Source organism: Balaenoptera ricei, chromosome 15 (genome assembly GCF_028023285.1).
Source record: "Balaenoptera ricei isolate mBalRic1 chromosome 15, mBalRic1.hap2, whole genome shotgun sequence".
Taxonomy (NCBI): domain Eukaryota; kingdom Metazoa; phylum Chordata; class Mammalia; order Artiodactyla; family Balaenopteridae; genus Balaenoptera; species Balaenoptera ricei.
Genome location: NC_082653.1, coordinates 1,623,013 through 1,640,131, shown reverse-complemented (window position 1 = coordinate 1,640,131; position 17,119 = coordinate 1,623,013). Strand labels below are relative to the sequence as shown.

General features: G+C 51.6%; 1 protein-coding gene across 6 annotated transcripts; it reads left to right on the top strand.

Annotated features, from left to right (window-relative positions):
* Positions 1-200: 200 nt before the first annotated feature.
* Positions 201-14,828, top strand: MTG2 (mitochondrial ribosome associated GTPase 2). Of its 6 annotated transcripts, none has more exons than XM_059898424.1 (8): positions 234-408; positions 2,554-2,735; positions 8,558-8,782; positions 10,549-10,696; positions 11,719-11,834; positions 12,294-12,512; positions 12,671-12,809; positions 13,536-14,828. In XM_059898424.1, the coding sequence occupies exons 3-8, from the start codon at positions 8,579-8,581 to the stop codon at positions 13,928-13,930; spliced, it is 1,221 nt and encodes a 406-aa protein (XP_059754407.1). In that variant the 5' UTR covers positions 234-408; positions 2,554-2,735; positions 8,558-8,578; the 3' UTR covers positions 13,931-14,828. The 6 variants fall into 6 exon arrangements, with proteins under 6 accessions (XP_059754410.1, XP_059754407.1, XP_059754411.1 ...); XM_059898425.1 differs by lacking the exon at positions 234-408 and adding an exon at positions 410-497; XM_059898426.1 differs by lacking the exon at positions 234-408 and adding an exon at positions 1,789-2,459 and having other exon boundaries at positions 8,574-8,782.
* Positions 14,829-17,119: the final 2,291 nt, after the last annotated feature.

Genomic DNA, 17,119 nt, shown 5'->3' with positions numbered 1-17,119 from the left:
GACGGCTGCCAGGCCCGGGGTCCCTGCGTCCCCGAGTCCCCGGCTCCCGAGGCGGCCCCGGTCCACACGCCGAAGACCACGCTCGCCTCTGCGCAGCCGCGAGCAGCTCCGTTTCCCCACCCCTCCCCGCGCCGCACATGCGCGCTGGGGAGCCCGGCGCAGGCGGGACCCACCCCGGAAGTGACCCCCGGAGCCGGCCCCGGAAGTGGAGTGCCGTCTCGAGTGGTGAGTGCGAATAGCGGCTGGGGGCGCCCTCGGGTCCCCGGCCCGGGCTTCCGGCTTCCCCTCAGCGCGCGTGGGCGGGCTCGGGTGGCCTGGAGACGCCCTCGGGCCGAGGTCCTGAGTGTGAAACCCTTCCTCCCGGACGTTGCTCTGTACCTGCTGTGGCGCGCGGTTGCACCAAACAGCGTGAGCGTGCGCGCGCGTGATAAACACTGGGTCGCACAGGAGCGGCGTCCTCCTGCGAGGGCGCTCTGGGCGGGCTGGGCCGGCACCGGGTACGCCGTCCGCGCCGCTGCGGACACCGGGGTCTGTCCTGCTCGCGGGCCTGTCGGGAGGAGGGAGGCGTGTCCTTCGGGTCAGCTCCCTGGAGGGGGCTTCCTTCTGTAGAGGGCCCTTCTCACGACACGAGCGGAAAGGAGATCACGCTTTTCAACGCAATTCAGTTCCCAGGCAGATATGCTTTAGCAGAGAAAACGTGTCCACAGTTAAGGAGCACAAAACTGATTCTTTTAAAATGACCCTTGCCTCGGTTCCCTTGGATGGTGGTCGCGTACGCATCCCTCATTTGAAGAACCCTGCTGTGAAACACAGGCAGCGAGGACACTGTGTTGGGCACGCGAGAGCCTCTCTGAGTCTCAGCCTCCACTGCTTTGGAGTGGGCGTAAAGGGGCTTCTTCCCTGGCGGTCCAGCTGTTAAGACTCCGCGCTTTCAATGCAGGGGGCACCGTTCGATCCCCGGTCGGGGAACTGAGACCCCGCATGCCAGGCAGCGTGGTAAACAAAACGGGATAAAAAATGTAAGGGTCGGAAGTTATGGCACCATCACTTTAGGATACTTTAAGGAGCGTTTGTAAAGGCCCAGTTTAAAGCGGAGTGTGCAGGGAAACAGCAGAGTTAGTGTTTTTATCTGGCGCTAGTAACAGTGGAGTTGGTTCTGCGCCTAGACACCCGCAGGATAAGGGGAGGGCCAGTTACCAGGACCAGCAGGGAGCAGTGTAGACGGGGCTTCCTTGGCTGGAAGTCGACCTTCAGTCAGGATCCAGCCCTCCTGCTTCTCCCTCCAGTCTCCTCCCCACGGCAAGGTAGCTGAGGGTAGGTATGCAGGGTAGGCTCCTGAAACGGAGCAGGGTGGAGAAGGGGTCTAGACAAGCAGATGGGAAAAAACCAGCATGCACTGTTACCCCTCATAGGGTGGTGGTAAGGGATTTTTGTTTGTTTGTTTGTTTTTGGCCGAGCAGCTTGGGGGATCTTAGTTCCCTGACCAGGGATTGAACCTGGGCTCTCGGCAGTGAGAGCGCAGAGTCCTGACCACTGGACCGCCGGGGGAATTCCCATGGAATAAAATTTAAAATTTCCGTAGGAGGATCTTAGAGGAGGCTCCTGGCAGATGATAACGTGTATGGACCAGTAGAACTGATCTTAACACTTCACAGAACAAAGTGGAGCCCTTGCTGTGTATTGAGCGCCTTCCCAGCATTTTTTTTTTTTTTTTTTTTTTTTTGGCTGTGTTGGGTCTTCGTTTCTGTGCGAGGTCTTTCTCTAGTTGTGGCGAGTGGGGGCCACTCTTCATCACGGTGCGCGGGCGTCTCACTGTCGCGGCTTCTCTTGTTGCGGAGCACAGGCTCCAGACGCGCAGGCTCAGTAGGTGTGGCTCACGGGCCTAGTTGCTCCGCGGCATGTGGGATCTTCCCAGACCAGGGCTCGAACCCGTGTGCCCTGCATTGGCAGGCAGATTCTCAACCACTGCGCCACCAGGGAAGCCCCTTCCCAGCATTTTTAAAGGCCCCCATCCTGTAATCATGAAGTCTGATTGACTCTGGGCCCTCAGCTTTCACCACCGTCCCACCTTTTGTACTCTACTCTGCTGGGCCCAGGAACAGGGATGCTCCTAGGAGGAATCTGAGTTCCCACTGCACAGCATAGACCAGCGCTGTCCAGTAGAACTTTCTGTAATGGTGGAAATGTGCTAATGGGTGCTGGCCACTGTGTTACTACCCACTGGCCACGTGGCTGTGAGCACTTGAAATGTGGCTTGTGTGACTGAGGGACTCAATTTTTACGTTTAACATTTTTTTAGTTAATTTAAACTTAGTAGCCACACGGGGCTATTGGCCAGAGCAGGTAAAGCATTAGAAGGAAAACAAAGACCAGTCATGTGAAACCAAAGTGAACTTGTTCATGTGCCAAGGGAGAGCCACGGCATGCGTTCAGCAGATTTTTCCAAACACATTGAAAAGGTAAAAAGGAGGAGTACTCCACATTAGGCAAGATTCAGAGTTCAGGTCTCTGGTTGGCTTTCCAATCGTCACCTCTTTGATTGATCGCTTTCAGGTTTCGTGTTACCAGTGCCCAGAAGCTTGGTTTTCAACCCGGCCGGAACGGATGGCGTAGCTCTCCAACAGACTTAGCTGTGGGTGTGCTTCTTTGATGATCAGGTGGTTGTTTTTGCCCCTTGACAACCTGCTTTCACACTCCACTCCCACTCCTCCCATCTGAGAGATCTGTGACCTTGGGTAAGTCACTTCACCTCTCTTTGCCTCTGTGTCCTCAGCTGTACTTTCTTTACAGGGCTGTTATGAGAGCTAAATGCATTAATCCCTGGAAAACACTTAGAACAGTATCTTGCCAGTAGTGAGGTACAGGTCTTAAATGTTTATTGTTAAACTTATTTCTAGATGCTTTTGTAATTGGTGTCACTGTAAATGGGATTGTTGTCTTAATTTCATTTTATAGTTTGCTGCTAGTGTAGAAGAACACAGTTGACTTTTGCAAATTAACCTTGTAACCGATAACCTTGCTTCTTTGTATATTAATTCTAATCTTTGTTTTATAGATTTCACTGGAATTTGCTGTGGAGACAGTCATATTTTCTGCAGTTTTACCTCTTTTTTTTTATTTTTTTAATTCTTTATTGCAGTGTCTAAAAGAGAGTGTTGTACCGACGTGTTGAACATGGGCACCCTTGCCTTTTTCTCTGTCTCAAAGGGTGACAGTTCTGTCTTTCTCCGGTCAGTGTGGTGTTAGCTGTAGGCCTTCTGTAAATGCCTTTTATCAGGTTGAAGATGTTCCTTTCTGTTCCTAGTTTGCTGTGTCGTTTCATTTTCCTAATCATGAGTGGGTGCTGACTTTTGTCAGGTGTATGTGGTTGTCACCGTGAGATGGGTGAGTGGGTCTGACTGTTGGTGAAGCCTGGGGCTCCAGAGATCATCCTACTTGGTCCTGGTGTGTGATCCTTTCTCTACTGCTGGGCTCAGTTGGATGCTTTGTCAAGGGTTCTTCACTTCTTATTCATGAAGAATGTTGGGCTGTCATTTTCTTTTTTCGTAATGTCAGGTTTTGGTACTGGGCTTTCGCTGCCCTCAGTAAATGAGTTGGGTAGTGATCTCACTTCCTGTATTTTCTGAAAAAGTTTTTGTAAGATTGCTGTTATTTCTTCCTTGAATGTTTGATAGAATTTACCAGTAAAACAGTCTGAGTCTGGAGTCTTCTTTCTGGAAATGTTCTTTTATAACAAATTCAACTTCTTTAGTAGATACAGGGCTGTTGGGATTTTCTGTTTTTCTTGTGTTTATTTGATAGTTGTGTTTTTCAAGAAATTTGTCCATTTCACATAAGTTGTTGAATATGTTGGCAAAAAGTTGTTCATGGTGTTCTTTTACCCTTTCAATGCCTGTAAGGTTTGTATTGATAACCCTGACATTGGTGATTTGTGTTCTCTACTTTTCTTATCAGTCTAGCTAGAGGTTTGTCAGTTCTGTTTATCTTTTCAATGAGCTAGTTTTTAAGCTGTGGTAGTTTTTCACTTGTCAGTTTTCAGTTTCATTTATTTCTGCTCTTTATTATTTCCTTCTTTCCATTTACTTTGCTCTTTTCTCTGATTTCTTTTTTTCTTCTTTTTTTAAATACTTAACGAATTTATTTGACTGCGCCGGGTCTTAGTAGCAGCATCTGGGCTCTTTAGTTGCAGCATGCAAACTCCTAGTTGTGGCATGTGGGATCTAGTTCCCTGACCAGGAATGGAACCCGGGCCCCCTGCATTGGGAGCATGGAGTCTTAGCCACTGGACCACCAGGGAAGTCCCCTCTCTCTGGTTTCTTGATTTGAAACCTTAAGTCACTGATTTTAGATCTTTATTCTCTTTTTTTTTTTTAATTAATAATTTTAAAGTATATTTAGGAAGGATGAAGCCTAGAAGGTTAAAAATTAGAAACTCTAGAATTAGAAAAGAAAAAAAAAATACAGTTCAACACAGTTGAAAGCACATGCAGAAGGAAGTTAATACATTATTAAAAAATTAAGTGGAAAGACTGAAATTAGAATGCTAATATTATTGTATCTAAAGCAGAAAATTATTTCTTTCTTCTCCACCTCTAGAGAGAAAATCACATTCTCTAACGCCACCAAGAACAGAATAGGGAGAAATGTTTGCAATTAAAGAGTTGCAGTATATAAAAAAGCTAGTTGTTCAAGGTAAGCCAGATTGGTTTGTGTGGTAGTGGTTTCCAAGATGACCCCCTATGTAGATCTTTCTTCTCTTTACTAATAGAAGCATTTAGAGCTAAAAGTTCCCCTCTAAGCACTACATTAGCTGCATCCCATGAATTTTGGTATGTCATACTTTCATTCAGTTCAAAATATTTTTTGATTTCTTCTTTTGCCTATTGGATTATTTAGAAGAGTGTTGTTTAATTTCCAGATAGTTGGGGTTTTCCTAGGTATTTTGTATTTATTGACTTCAATTCTGTTGTGTTGTTTAGCGAATACACTTGATATGTTTCTATCCTTTTAAATTTGTTTATTTATTTATTAAAAGAAAAAATTTTTTTTTGATGTGGACCATTTTTAAAGTCTTTATTCAATTTTGTTACAATATTGTTTCTGTTTTATGTTTTGGTTTTTTGGCTGCCAGGCATGTGGGATCTTAGCTCCCCAACCAGGGATCAAACCTGCACCCCCTGCATTGGAAGGCAAAGTCTTAACCACTGGACTGCCAGGGAAGTCCCCGCTCCTTTTAAATTTATTGAGACTCCTCTTATGACCTGTGGTGTGGTCTGTCTTAGTGAATGTTTCACATGCAGCTACAGATAACGTATATTCTCCAGTTGTTGGATGTACTGTTCTATAAATGTCAATTAGTCCATATCGTTGATAGCACTGTTCAGATTTTCTATGTCTTTACTGTTTTCGATTGTTTGTTTCGTTTTTCAACTACTCATTTCATCACTTCTTGAGAGAGTGTTGTGAAAATTTCTTGCTATCATTGTGGAATGGTCTAGGCGCACGGGCTTCAGTAGTTGTGGTGCGTGGGCTCAGTAGTTGTGGCGCATGGGCTTAGTTGCTCCACGGCATGTGGGATCGTCCCGGACCAGGGATTGAACCCGTGTCCCCTGCGCTGGCAGGTCGATTCTTAACCACTGAGCCACCAGGGAAGTCCCCCCAAAATAGTCTTTTATACTTACCATCTCTGTTGCTCTCTCCTCGTTCCTAAAGGTTGGGGTTTCCCTGTGGTGTCATTTTCTTTCTGGGGTACTGCTTGTGGAGACAGTGTCTCCCACCACCCAGCATGTCTTACTTCACTTCCCTCCCTGAAGGATATTTTCACGGGCTGTGTAATAATGCTGGGTGAGACTTTTTTTCTTTTAGCACTTTAAAAATATCTTTTAAGAGGGCTTAATGCAGTGTGGGATCCTGGAACAGAAAAAGGATATTCATGGGGAAACGTGAAATCCAAATGCCATCCTGAGTTTAATTAATAATAACATAGCAGGGTTTGTTTCTTAGTTTTGACAAGTGTACCCTGGTCATGTAAGATGCTAATATTAGGGGAAACTGAATAAGACGTATATGGGAATATCACCTTTTCTGTAAATCTAAAATCATTCCGAAATAAAGGTGTATTTAGGAGAATACATTAACAGAAAGATAACAGGAGGAGGGTGTCCCCATGGAGGGGCGGCCCAGTGGAAGGGGAGAGCACCTACGTCAGGAGGTGAGGGTTTGGTCACTGTCGAGGTTGGGTGAGTAAACATACTGAGGGTAACGGAGCCAGGACTCTGACAGTCAGAGGATGGACTTGCAAAGACAGAAGGAGAAAATTAGGCAGAACCTTGTGGTGTTGAGTTGGAATTGGGAGTATAGGTGTGAACCCATGGTTTTCAAAAGATGCTGCTCCAAAACCGTGGGTGGATCAGTGTAGCAGTGACTACAGGTGTGAGTGTTGTGTGTGGATGCGTTTACCTTCGTCTGCTCCGTCCGCGGAGAGGACCCACAAGCAGCACCACCCCAGGACCCCTGAGCACCCCCAGCACACAGGTGGCCTTCTCAGTACCATTCTCCACTAAAAGAACCAGGGCTCCTTGGAGTAAAGGCTGATTTCAGGGTCAGCCAGGGAAAGTACCCGGCGAGCCTGGAACATTTTGTGCCAGGAAGCAGGGAGGTGCTCACAGGTTGAGGGGCACGTGTCAGAAGGACACCGAAGGCAAGGGATGGGCTGCCACTGCCCAAACCAGAGACAATTTGAGCATCGAAGTAAATGGTAGTAACAGAGTGTAGCTAACTGAATAAAATAGGAAACTGAGCCCATGAAAATGAGTCAATGGGCAGTTCATGAGGAACGGGATTTGCACAGTCTCAGACCACCTCCCCCGAGGTCCTCGTAGCTACACAGGGAGGGAGGGGCGCCCCGACAGCAGGGAAGCCGGGCAGGGCCCCCCTGCGCTGGAGCTCCGTGTGCAGGGTGAGCAAGGCCCCGTGACTCGTGTGAAATTCCTGCCAAAGGTGCATTGCCCGCGTCTCGTCACAAAGGGACGTCCGTCAGAGGGAAGACGAGGACATGCTGCAGAACAGCTGGCCTGTGACCTTCCAGGTGTCAGGGGCACGAGAGTCAGGGAGGGGCTGCAGAGATGTGACAGCAAAACGCAGCTCGTGGTTCTGAGCTGGACCCTTTGCTGTGGGAGACGCTATAGGGACCGTTAGCCAAACCTGGGGGTCTGGGCATGGCTGGTGGCCTGGTTTCAAAGGCCATCCCCCTGGTTCTGTAGGGGGTGCCTCTGTCCACAGGGAGCCACACTTCCGTGTCCCGGGGGGTGGGTGTCAGGTCGGCCGCTCACCATCAAGTGATTCACGGACTTTCCTTTGTACTGTTCTTCCAACTTTTCTATAACTGATTGTTTCCAAACAAAAAGCAAAGCTTTTCAGTGCCATGTGGAGGGAATAACTCCCACCAAGACAGTACTTCCTTTTCAGAAGGGGCAAGAGGTGTGGAGCAGGAGGCACACAGGAGGGGCTTCAATGGAAAAGGCAAATTCTGTTTCCTCACCTGCTGTATTGCGCACATGGTGGCTTTATAATTATTTTTAAAATAGTGCGTGTACATTTATATCCCTTCTGTATGTCTAGTTCGCACTTAACGATGGGAGGAAAGCCTCAGTGGTTTCCTTTTATGTGGCACACGTGTGCCTGTGAAGCGGGGACATGTGGAAGTGGGTGATGTTCAGAACAGTGGAGGGGGAGGGCTGTCGTCTCCTGGAGGGCTGGGCCTGAGACGCCTCACGTTGGCCCTTGGCACCTGCAAGATACATAATTGTCACAAGCTGTTTAATGAACAAGCAGTGGTGTAACCAGCTCTTAGTGAATGAAAAGTAGCTCACGTGGGCCGAGTACTGCTGTCGTGCTTCCCGTCCCTCCCAGCCTGGTCCGTCGTCAGATGAGTGAACTGTCCTAGGTCACCCTGGGGAAAAGGGGCAGAGGTCCTTGTACAGAGTCTGGCAGCTTACCCACTGCACCCATAGGAAATATCCCACTGTGTTCCAGTTGGACCATTTTAAACTGTGCAGGATAACACCATAGCATCTGAGTAAATGGGTGTTTTTAAGAAATTTTGATTTGAGGCTGATATTTCCTTTTTGATATTTTCATTTAGCAGGTATTTGATATTCTATAGGGAGTATATTCCAGAGTTGCAAGAGATTTAATGATTTAAATCCTTTGTACACAGATCTTTCCCCCAAGTAGCATATAGGCTAAGGAGACTTTTCTTTCGCTGCGCTGTGCAGCTTGCGGGATCTCAGTTCTCTGACCAGGGATCGAACCCGGACCCCCGGCAGTGAAAGCCCAGAGTCCCAACTGCTAGGCCCCCAGGGAACTCCCTCCAAGTAGCATATAGGCTAATAGGGCACGACTCGGAGTGGAAAGTGGTGAGTGAGGTAAGAAAGTCATTCATTGGTTCATTTATTTGTTTCAGAAACACGCACCAGGATTCTCCTGTGCCAGATGCTGACACTTCTTTAGTTTCGGTTTCATGTTCAGGTTTAAACCAGATGTCTTATTTTGCCAGTTTGACTTTTGTTAAGGAACCATGATACGTTCGAGGCTTTTCTCAGCGAGATCCTGGCCGGTGTTGGAGGGCGTGGGGTGCTGGACACCATCGGCACGAGCGTTTCCCAGGCCCGGGCGGCTCCTTCCCCAGCACGCTTCTCCCAGGCTGCTCTCGGTCAGCTGTGCGGGCTGCACCAAGCACCAGGAACCCCCCAGGAAGAAGCTGCTCTCAGAGAAAAAACTGGTGAGGCTTCTAACCTTGAAGGAATTTGACTGCCGTTTCCCCTCCGAAGGCACAGGGCGTTGTTGTGAGCTCTTGTTGTCTTGTCTTCATTTATCCTTGGAAATGAGGACGTGAGGTGAAGGCCTGCGGGTACCAAATACTGGGCTGGCCTAAAACTGCGGCGGACCCGGAGCAGTGCCCAGCGCGCCGGAAGTGATGACCGTGTTCGCTCCCTTCGCCGGGAGGGTGCCTGGGGCGTTAGGTATCATTAGCCTGTGTGTCTGAGATATGTACTATATATATTCTTAGATACATGTGAATAGTTCTTAATTTATGACATGGGGGGGTGGGGACTGGAGACATACACCTTTAGTTTTATAGTTCCCGAAGGCTTACATGTTTCTTTATTCTGTTTACCAAAACCTGTTTAAAACATGAATGATCTTTAATTAAATTCAAGAATACACGTTTATAATCCCCTTTGTTTCCTCCTAAGTGCGGGTTCCAATTAAGGCTCATTAGGGCAAACAGTACTTCCTGTGGAAAAATTACTTTGGCAGTCAGCGTGTGCACTCAGATATATCAAGTTTTCACATGGTTTTGTCTCCTCCCCAGAATGTAAACATTGACTCTTAAGTTTTATCTTCTGTACGATGCTCATTAGTTGTGCTTTTTTCCCATCGGGTTGATTTCCATTATGTTCAAAATTGTACATTGTGTTTTTGAAACAGTAATTCATGGTTTTTCCATGTGGTGGTGCCAGAGCGTCATAAAGTATTTCTGTATTTTCCTTTAAAAAAAGATCTGCTTATGGAGTAGTGGATGGAAATGCAGATGCCCTGGTCCCCATGGAGGGGCCGTGTGGGCGACCACGTCAGCCTGTGTGCATGTGCAGGGAGCAGGTGGGCTCCTCGGGACGGGACGGCTGGGCTGGGAGTGGCGCCCTCAGCACTGCACCCGGGCACCTCGGGCAACTGGACATCTTGTCCTGTGAGCGAACGTTAATGAAATATTAACCTGGTTAGGGGACTTCCCTGGTGGTCCAGGGGTTAAAGCTCTGCGCTCCCAGTGCAGGGGGCTCAGGTTTGATCCCTGGTCAGGGAACTAGATCCCGCACGCCGCAACGAAGATCCCGCGTGTGACAACTAAGACCCGGCGCAGCCAAATAAATAAATGTTAAAAAAACATAAATATATATGTTAACCTGGTTAGATAGTTCTGATTCTTTAGGTAAGTTGTGTCTCCCTTAGGGACCTAGAGAAAAACTCGCTCTCAGATAAGGGCTCTGTCTGCATCACCCCATTTAAAAAAGGAGCCCTGTTCAGTCAGCCACAGAAGACTTCTGTTCTTAGTTGGAAGCCTGATAATGGCCCAGGGACTGTCACTCTCATTCTCTCGTCCTGAGGAACAGAACTTTCCATTAGTAAAGACCTGTTATTTCAATAACGTGTTTCTATTTGAAAAAGCTGGGAAGACGCTTTATTTAAGGAGTATCTCCTAAACTGCGTTTTATTTAGGTTTTTAGCGTGGAGTTTGTGACTGGGGTGTGTATTCCACGCTGAGCATTTTTTACGTCTGTGTTGTTGATTTACATTTGCCTACAAATAGCAGTGACTTGTGGGAACTCTTTCTTATATTTGCATTTTAGGAGCGATTAGCAATATTAATATCATTAGCTTCTAATTTTAAAGCCTGTCATGGGTAGAAAAGGTACATTTCAAATGACTGCTTGGTCCTTGGGAGGACTGCAGAGTTACTAACGACAGGCCACTGTGTGCTCTCTGCAGAAAAGGCATTTTGTGGACCATCGCCGAGTGCTTGTCCGAGGGGGACGCGGAGGTGACGGGGTGAGCTGCTTCCACAGTGAGCCCCGGAAGGAGTTTGGAGGCCCTGATGGTGGCGACGGAGGCTACGGCGGCCATGTCATCCTGAGAGGCAGGTGTCCCGAGGGGCGGCCCGGGGAAACGCGCTGTGTCTGCACGCCTCCGGGATGGGGAGTTTTCATCTTCTTATCCTAACGGGAAGTTGGATTCAAAAATTGACCTGTGGACATCATTTTATTACATTATGTGGATGTTCACGTTTAGATAATCCACCCAAAACCAACTTTGATCGTTTTTTTTTTTTTAATTTCAGGAACACAAAGACAGTTTACTGTCAGGGAATCTAACATCCTGGTACAGTCTGTCAAAGGGTTAAATCTGTTACTATCTCAGTCAAGTGCTGAAAGGGTATCGATTGCCCTGATGCACATGGAGCACGAATATTAGCAAACTAGTCCCCTCAGTAACCATTCACAGCACAGTAAGGACAGCTGTTTTCAAGATGATGATGACATTATGGGTAATTTTTGAATTGTTTGAAAATTGTAGTATTTTTTTGAAAGAAAATAAGAAATTAGCTTTTTCAGAAAGTCACATCGCTAGTTGAGCGACTTTTGCCACAACTTTATTCCATGGTCCCAGGTGCATTCTTCAGATTTTTTTTTTCGTTTTTATTTTATTATTTATTTATTTATTTTTGGCTGTGTTGGGTCTTTGTTGTTGCACGTGGGTTTTCTCTAGTTGTGGCGAGTGGGGGCTACTCTTCGTTGTGGTGCGCAGGCTTCTCATTGCGGTGGCTTCTCTTGTTGCGGAGCACGGGCTCTAGGCGCCTGGGCTTCAGTAGTTGTGGTGCGTGGGCTCAGTAGTTGTGGCTTAGGGGCTCTAGAGCGCAGGCTCAGTAGTTGTGGCACACAGGCTTAGTTGCTCCGTGGCATGTGGGATCTTCCCGGACCAGGGTTCGAACCCGTGTCCCCTGCGTTGGCAGGTGGATTCTTAACCACTGCGCCACCAGGGAAGTCCCGTCCCAGGTGCATTCTTAACGTTCTTAATCTGAACAAAAGAAACTTAACAACATGAGATGGGTCTGCCTTTGACACAGAGGGAGGAGATGACGCTTCTCGCTCTGACTTCCAGTTGACCAGCAAGTCAAGTCCCTGTCCTCAGTCCTGTCTCAGTACCAGGGCTTTGACGGAGGAGCCGGCGGCAGGAAGAACTGCTTTGGGCGAAGCGGCGCCGTCCTCTACATCCAGGTAGGCCATCTGGGCCATCAAGCTCCCAGGTCCTGCCGAGTGGTCCAGAGGGGCCCCGTCCCCCACGAAGCAACCCTGGACGGGGGCTCTGTGCTGCTCTCATACCGTGTGAATGTGTCACCTGTTCAGAAAGTCGTGAGACGATGACATTTACAGCGAGGGGCCCACAGGTCTCCCCCGCTGTCTCCAGCCCCGCGATCTGCCCCTGCCCACCCCCTCGGGCACCTCCCTGTGAGCGGAGAGTTTGTGCTCTCAGCATCACTCATTTTCCAGATGCTTCTGTTCACCCTCATGCTTTAGACGCGCTGTTGGGAAAAGCCATTTATGCAGTTTGCCTGCAGTGCAGTCAGCCTCTCACGCCCTCTAGGGCCGGGCCCTTTCCCAGGTCCTTTGTCCCTCTGTGGAGCTTAGTTGTGCCCCCTTCTCATGCTGCCCCTATAAGCGCTTGTTATTTTTCAGGTCCCCGTGGGCACTTTGGTGAAGGAGGGGAACGAAGTCCTGGCTGACCTCTCGCACCCGGGCGACGAGTTCATCGCGGCGCTGGGCGGGGCAGGCGGGAAGGGCAACCGCTTTTTCCTGGCCAACGACAACCGCGCGCCCACGACTTGTACCCCCGGACAGCCGGGTCAGGAGCGGGTCCTCTTCCTGGAGCTCAAAACGGTGGCACACGCTGGGCTGGTGGGTATCACCTGAAGCCCCAGTGGGAGGATGGTGGGGGACATGCCAGGAGAGCGGCGGCCGGGCAGCCCACTTGGCTTCGTCAGGAGCCCTGCTGTCCCTCGTCCCCGGTTCCCGACCCGGGACCCCCGACCTTGGCCGTCCCCACTCTCTTCCAGGTCGGATTCCCCAACGCAGGGAAATCCTCGCTTCTCCGGGCCATTTCCAACGCAAGGCCCACTGTGGCCTCCTACCCGTTCACCACCCTGAACCCGCACGTGGGGGTCGTTCACTGTGAGGACCACCAGCAAATAGCAGGTAGGACGCCAGGGTCTCTCAGAGGGTCAGGGTGACGATGGGATTCAGAGCGATGCTTACGTAACTCTTAGGTGTAGCGTTGTTTTCTTCATTTAAAAACTGTCGTTCTCTATCAGAATCAGGTGTTAGGTTTGCTTCCCACCCTCTCCCCCAGGCATCTGCTAGCGGCAGTGCAGGAATTGGAGTTTAAATTTCAAACCTGGGGAAATTATTCCTTTTCACCGCCTCTATTCTTCTCTTTCATCTGTGGGGAACTCGGTAACGTCAGTCATGTGGACAACATGTGATTTAAAAAGCTTTCCCTGTACCATTTGGAGAGAAGAAAACTTTTTCCAGAAGATAATGTACCCATTAAAAATAGTAAGCCTGCTGGCGATGTGATTTGTATAGCACTTTATATTTGCAGAAGACTCTATCGTTTCTATCGGTAATCAAATTATTAATAGAGTACAGGAAGCCGTTTTCCCCTTTTTTGAATCATTTTTGAAGCCAGAAAGACTGGAATGTGTTAAGTAGTTCTTATTGGACTGATCTGTCATCATGCCTGTCAACCAAATATTTCAAAGCATTAGCAAAACTGAAAGCTGAAATGCCTCGGATGGCAATTGGCCTGATGCATCACTGAGGCAGTAAATTGAACGACTTCACTTGCAAGGTGTTCCTGGGAAGGAGAGGATCAGAGGTCCCAGGTTCCCCTCCTGGACCGTCTGCCCTTCTCCTCCGCAGTGGCCGACATCCCGGGCATCATCCGCGGAGCACACCAGAACAGGGGCCTGGGCTTGGCCTTCCTGAGGCACATCGAGCGCTGCCCCTTCCTCCTGTTCGTGCTGGACCTCTCGGTGCCAGAGCCATGGACGCAGCTGGATGACCTGAAGTACGAGCTAGAACAGTACAGGCAAGGCCTGTCCGAGAGACCCCATGCCGTCGTGGCGAACAAGGTCGACCTCCTTCAGGCCAGAGCCCAGCTGCCCCAGCTGCAGGCCCGCCTAGGCCGAGAGGCCATCGCCCTGTCGGCGGCCACTGGCGAGAACCTGGAGGAGCTGCTGCTGCGTCTGAAGGAGCTGCACGATGACCACGTGGCCGCGGAGCTGGAGCGTGGCCGCCAGCCTCTCCGGTGGTAGCGGAGGTGGTAAGCTCGGCAGGTGGCATGGGCAGTGCCCGGGCAGGCTGACTGTGACCGGAGATGAGGAAGGAGCCCCGAAGAATCGGAGGCCTTGGTGCAGCGGCCTTCCCGCCAGCTCAGGGCTCCCCCACCAATGCGCCCCCTGCCCTGGGCCTAGGACCTTGGGGCGGCGGATGCTCACGCACCCGCCGGTCTGTTCCCAGTGCTTCCCGCGCCCGCCTGCATGCAACTGACGTGCTACGATGGGCTCATCTGTGTTAATTGGCCCCTGATTAGCAGGACCCACACTCTGCCTGACGTCACCAAATGCTGCCGAGGGCACACGGTGGATGGGAGCCGGCGTTGCCTGCTGACCCTCGGGTGGTGGCAGCTGTCGCAGAGGTGGGCCCTTGATCCCACGGCTGTGGACACGCCCCGCGAGCGCAGTTTTGCGGGGGTGCTATGTCTGCGGCACAAGGGCCGGGGGAGGGAAGCACTTGCAGGCGCCCAGTGGTGAAGGAGCAGGTGCGATCCTCTTCTCAGGTGCCGCCGTCTGGGGGAAGCAATGAGGGTGACACCCGCCCTGTCGTCCCAGACGGTGCTGTGCTCTTTGGGAGCCGAGCTTCACGACTGAACGCTCCCAGTATCCGACCCAGGGACGCGTGGCTCCTGACCCGCTTAGTACACGCGAACGGGTTACTAACGGTGGACTGCGGGTGGGGCATTGCAGCGCCGTCCCCCAGGGTAGCCAGTGGCTCAGGTTTGTGCTTCTAGGCGTCGATGGGGGCCGCACCCGCGCCCCCAGCGTCCCCTGACTGCAGGTGCCCCGTGAGGACGGTGCAGCTGCTCCTAGCCTTCTCATCTGGCAAAATGGTCTAGAACTTTTGTTTCCCCCAAATAAAGTCTGATGCATCTGACGTGTCCCTGAGGGCCTAAGGAACGAGTGGAGAAGGGACCCGGGGCCCTTTGGGGATCGGCCTTAGGGTCCCGAGGCAGCTGGCTGAGCCGCTGGGTGCACTTAGGCCAGCGTCTTTTCCGCACGTGGGGGTTGGGCAAACCTCGAATAATAAGCCAGCGCCTGAGCTTTCAGGAGCAATTCCGTTTTGATCTGACGTCAAATCTGCAACTAGAACAAGAGTCCTTTACCTGAAGCTTTATTTTAATGTCTTGTAATTTCAGAGGTCCTTGTGTTCTGGAAACCAGAGATGGGTTTTGCATGTATTTGCTCTCTCTCAGGCCACCGCGAAGAGCAGCATTAATTATCCATGGCCTTTCATCTTGCTTGCTGGGCGCCCACCATGTGTGCTCTTCAGAGGGGAGACACTCAAGATGCCTCCCGTGGCTGACGCAGAAGGGGCGCCCCAGAGGGCAGGGGCTCTGTCCTGTTCTCGACGGTGCCCCCGGCAGCCTCAGGTCCTGACCCCCAGGGCGCACCAGTACGTATTTGTGGAATGAGCAGGTGCATGGCGGCCGATGTTAGGTGCATTTAGGTTTCTTTGAGTTTGAAGACTATTTAGCAGGTGGGTGGATGCCGAGCGAGAGCTGTGTCCCGCTCCCCCAGGCTCAGCCTCGGCCAGGCCCACCTCTCCTGGCCCTTCCCGCTGAGTGATCTGCTCCAAAGTCTGAGCAACTCTTGCTTCCTTGATCAGCCCGGGGCACCGCCTGTTGACCTCTGGCCCCTGGACGGGGACTTCGCTTTCTCATGTCACCCTCCCTGTGCCCTCCCCACGGCCGCACCGGGTGGCCTGGGTCTGCGTCAGGCCAGCGGGGCGTGGGCTGTAGGGCCAGACGCTTGACCGTCTCCGTGGGGCCCCTCGTTCGCTGGGGGCTGGCACAGCCCTGGGTTGTTTCCTTGCCTGGCTTTCTCTCTATCTCTGCGTGGTGTTTCTGTCCCAGCGTCGTCCCTCCCCTACTGGTTTCATCTCCCAGAAGCTCCAGCTGCCAGCCTTTCCCTGAGATTTCTTCTCTGTGTCCTTGGCCCTCCGTTCCCATGCAGGCGGTGGGCTCAGCGCCTGGCGGGGCCTCCCTGGGCGGGGTGGCCGTCTCCTCCCTGGTCTCCTCTCCCTCCTGCTTTACTCTCTAATTCATTGGCAAAGACCCTATTTCCAGATAAGGTCACATTGCAAGTTTCCAGTGCTTGTGAATTTGAGGGTGCCCCTCAACCCAGTCAGCACCCTATTTTAATACCCTGCTCAGGCCCCTTCATCTCCCCGCACGACAGCCCAGGTGCCGTAATCCCTGTATGCACGGGTCCTTCCTCCACCCCATCTGGGCCACCCTCTCCCTCCAGCAAAGCCCCAGCCCTCGCCAGGCCTGGCCTGGCCTGCCGGCTCCTGCTGCCCGTCCCCTCCCTCTGTCCTCTGCTCCGGCTGTTTCTTGGCTACGCTGAGGACCCTCCAGGACAGCAGGCTTTTGTGCCGCCAGTTCCTGTGATGCAGATGCCCTTCCTCAGACACCCTATGAATGCCCCCCAGCTGGGGGCCTCTCTCACCACCTGATCAAACAGCCCCACCCACAAGGGCCCTGCCCTGCACCTCGCCAGCCGGTGTCAGGCGCGTGGCCCCCTGGCCTGGCCTTGCGCATCAGCCCCTGCCGCCACGAGGTTCCTGGTCTGGGCTGCATCCCAGGGCCGGGACAGCGCCGGCACCGGAGGCATAACAGACGTGCTGGGCAGGTCGTAGTTCAGGTGAATACATGCACGTGTGTGGGGATACATGCCAGCATGTTCACGGACAGGGCACACGTTCAAAGACCACAGAGTGGAGAGCACCGCCCAGCGACGGGGGCAGCAGAGGGCTGCTCCGCGTGGCTGCCTGCGGATTCCATTCAGACGGTCGGAGGGGCGCCGGCCTGCGGTGGGGAGGTGGCTGCGGCTCTAGAAGGGCAGCACGAGGGGCCTGGGGTGTCGTGAGCCGTGATGAAGTCGCACTGAGTGTTTGATGGGTAGACTTCCAATTTGGGAAAACGAGAAAGTTCAGGAGGTGGGTGGTGGGGATGGTCGCACGACAGCGTGAATGTGCCCCACGCCTCTGAGCTGTGCACTGAAATGGCGGAAAGGGCACATTTTAGATGTGTTTGACCGCAGTGAAAGCACACATAGAACTAAGCACACGCACTCACACGCACCTGCAGTTACGCAGGCACACGCGTGCAGGTGAGCGTGCGCTGGGCGCTGTCTGCTGTTGATATTCATCTTCCCGTTGCCAGG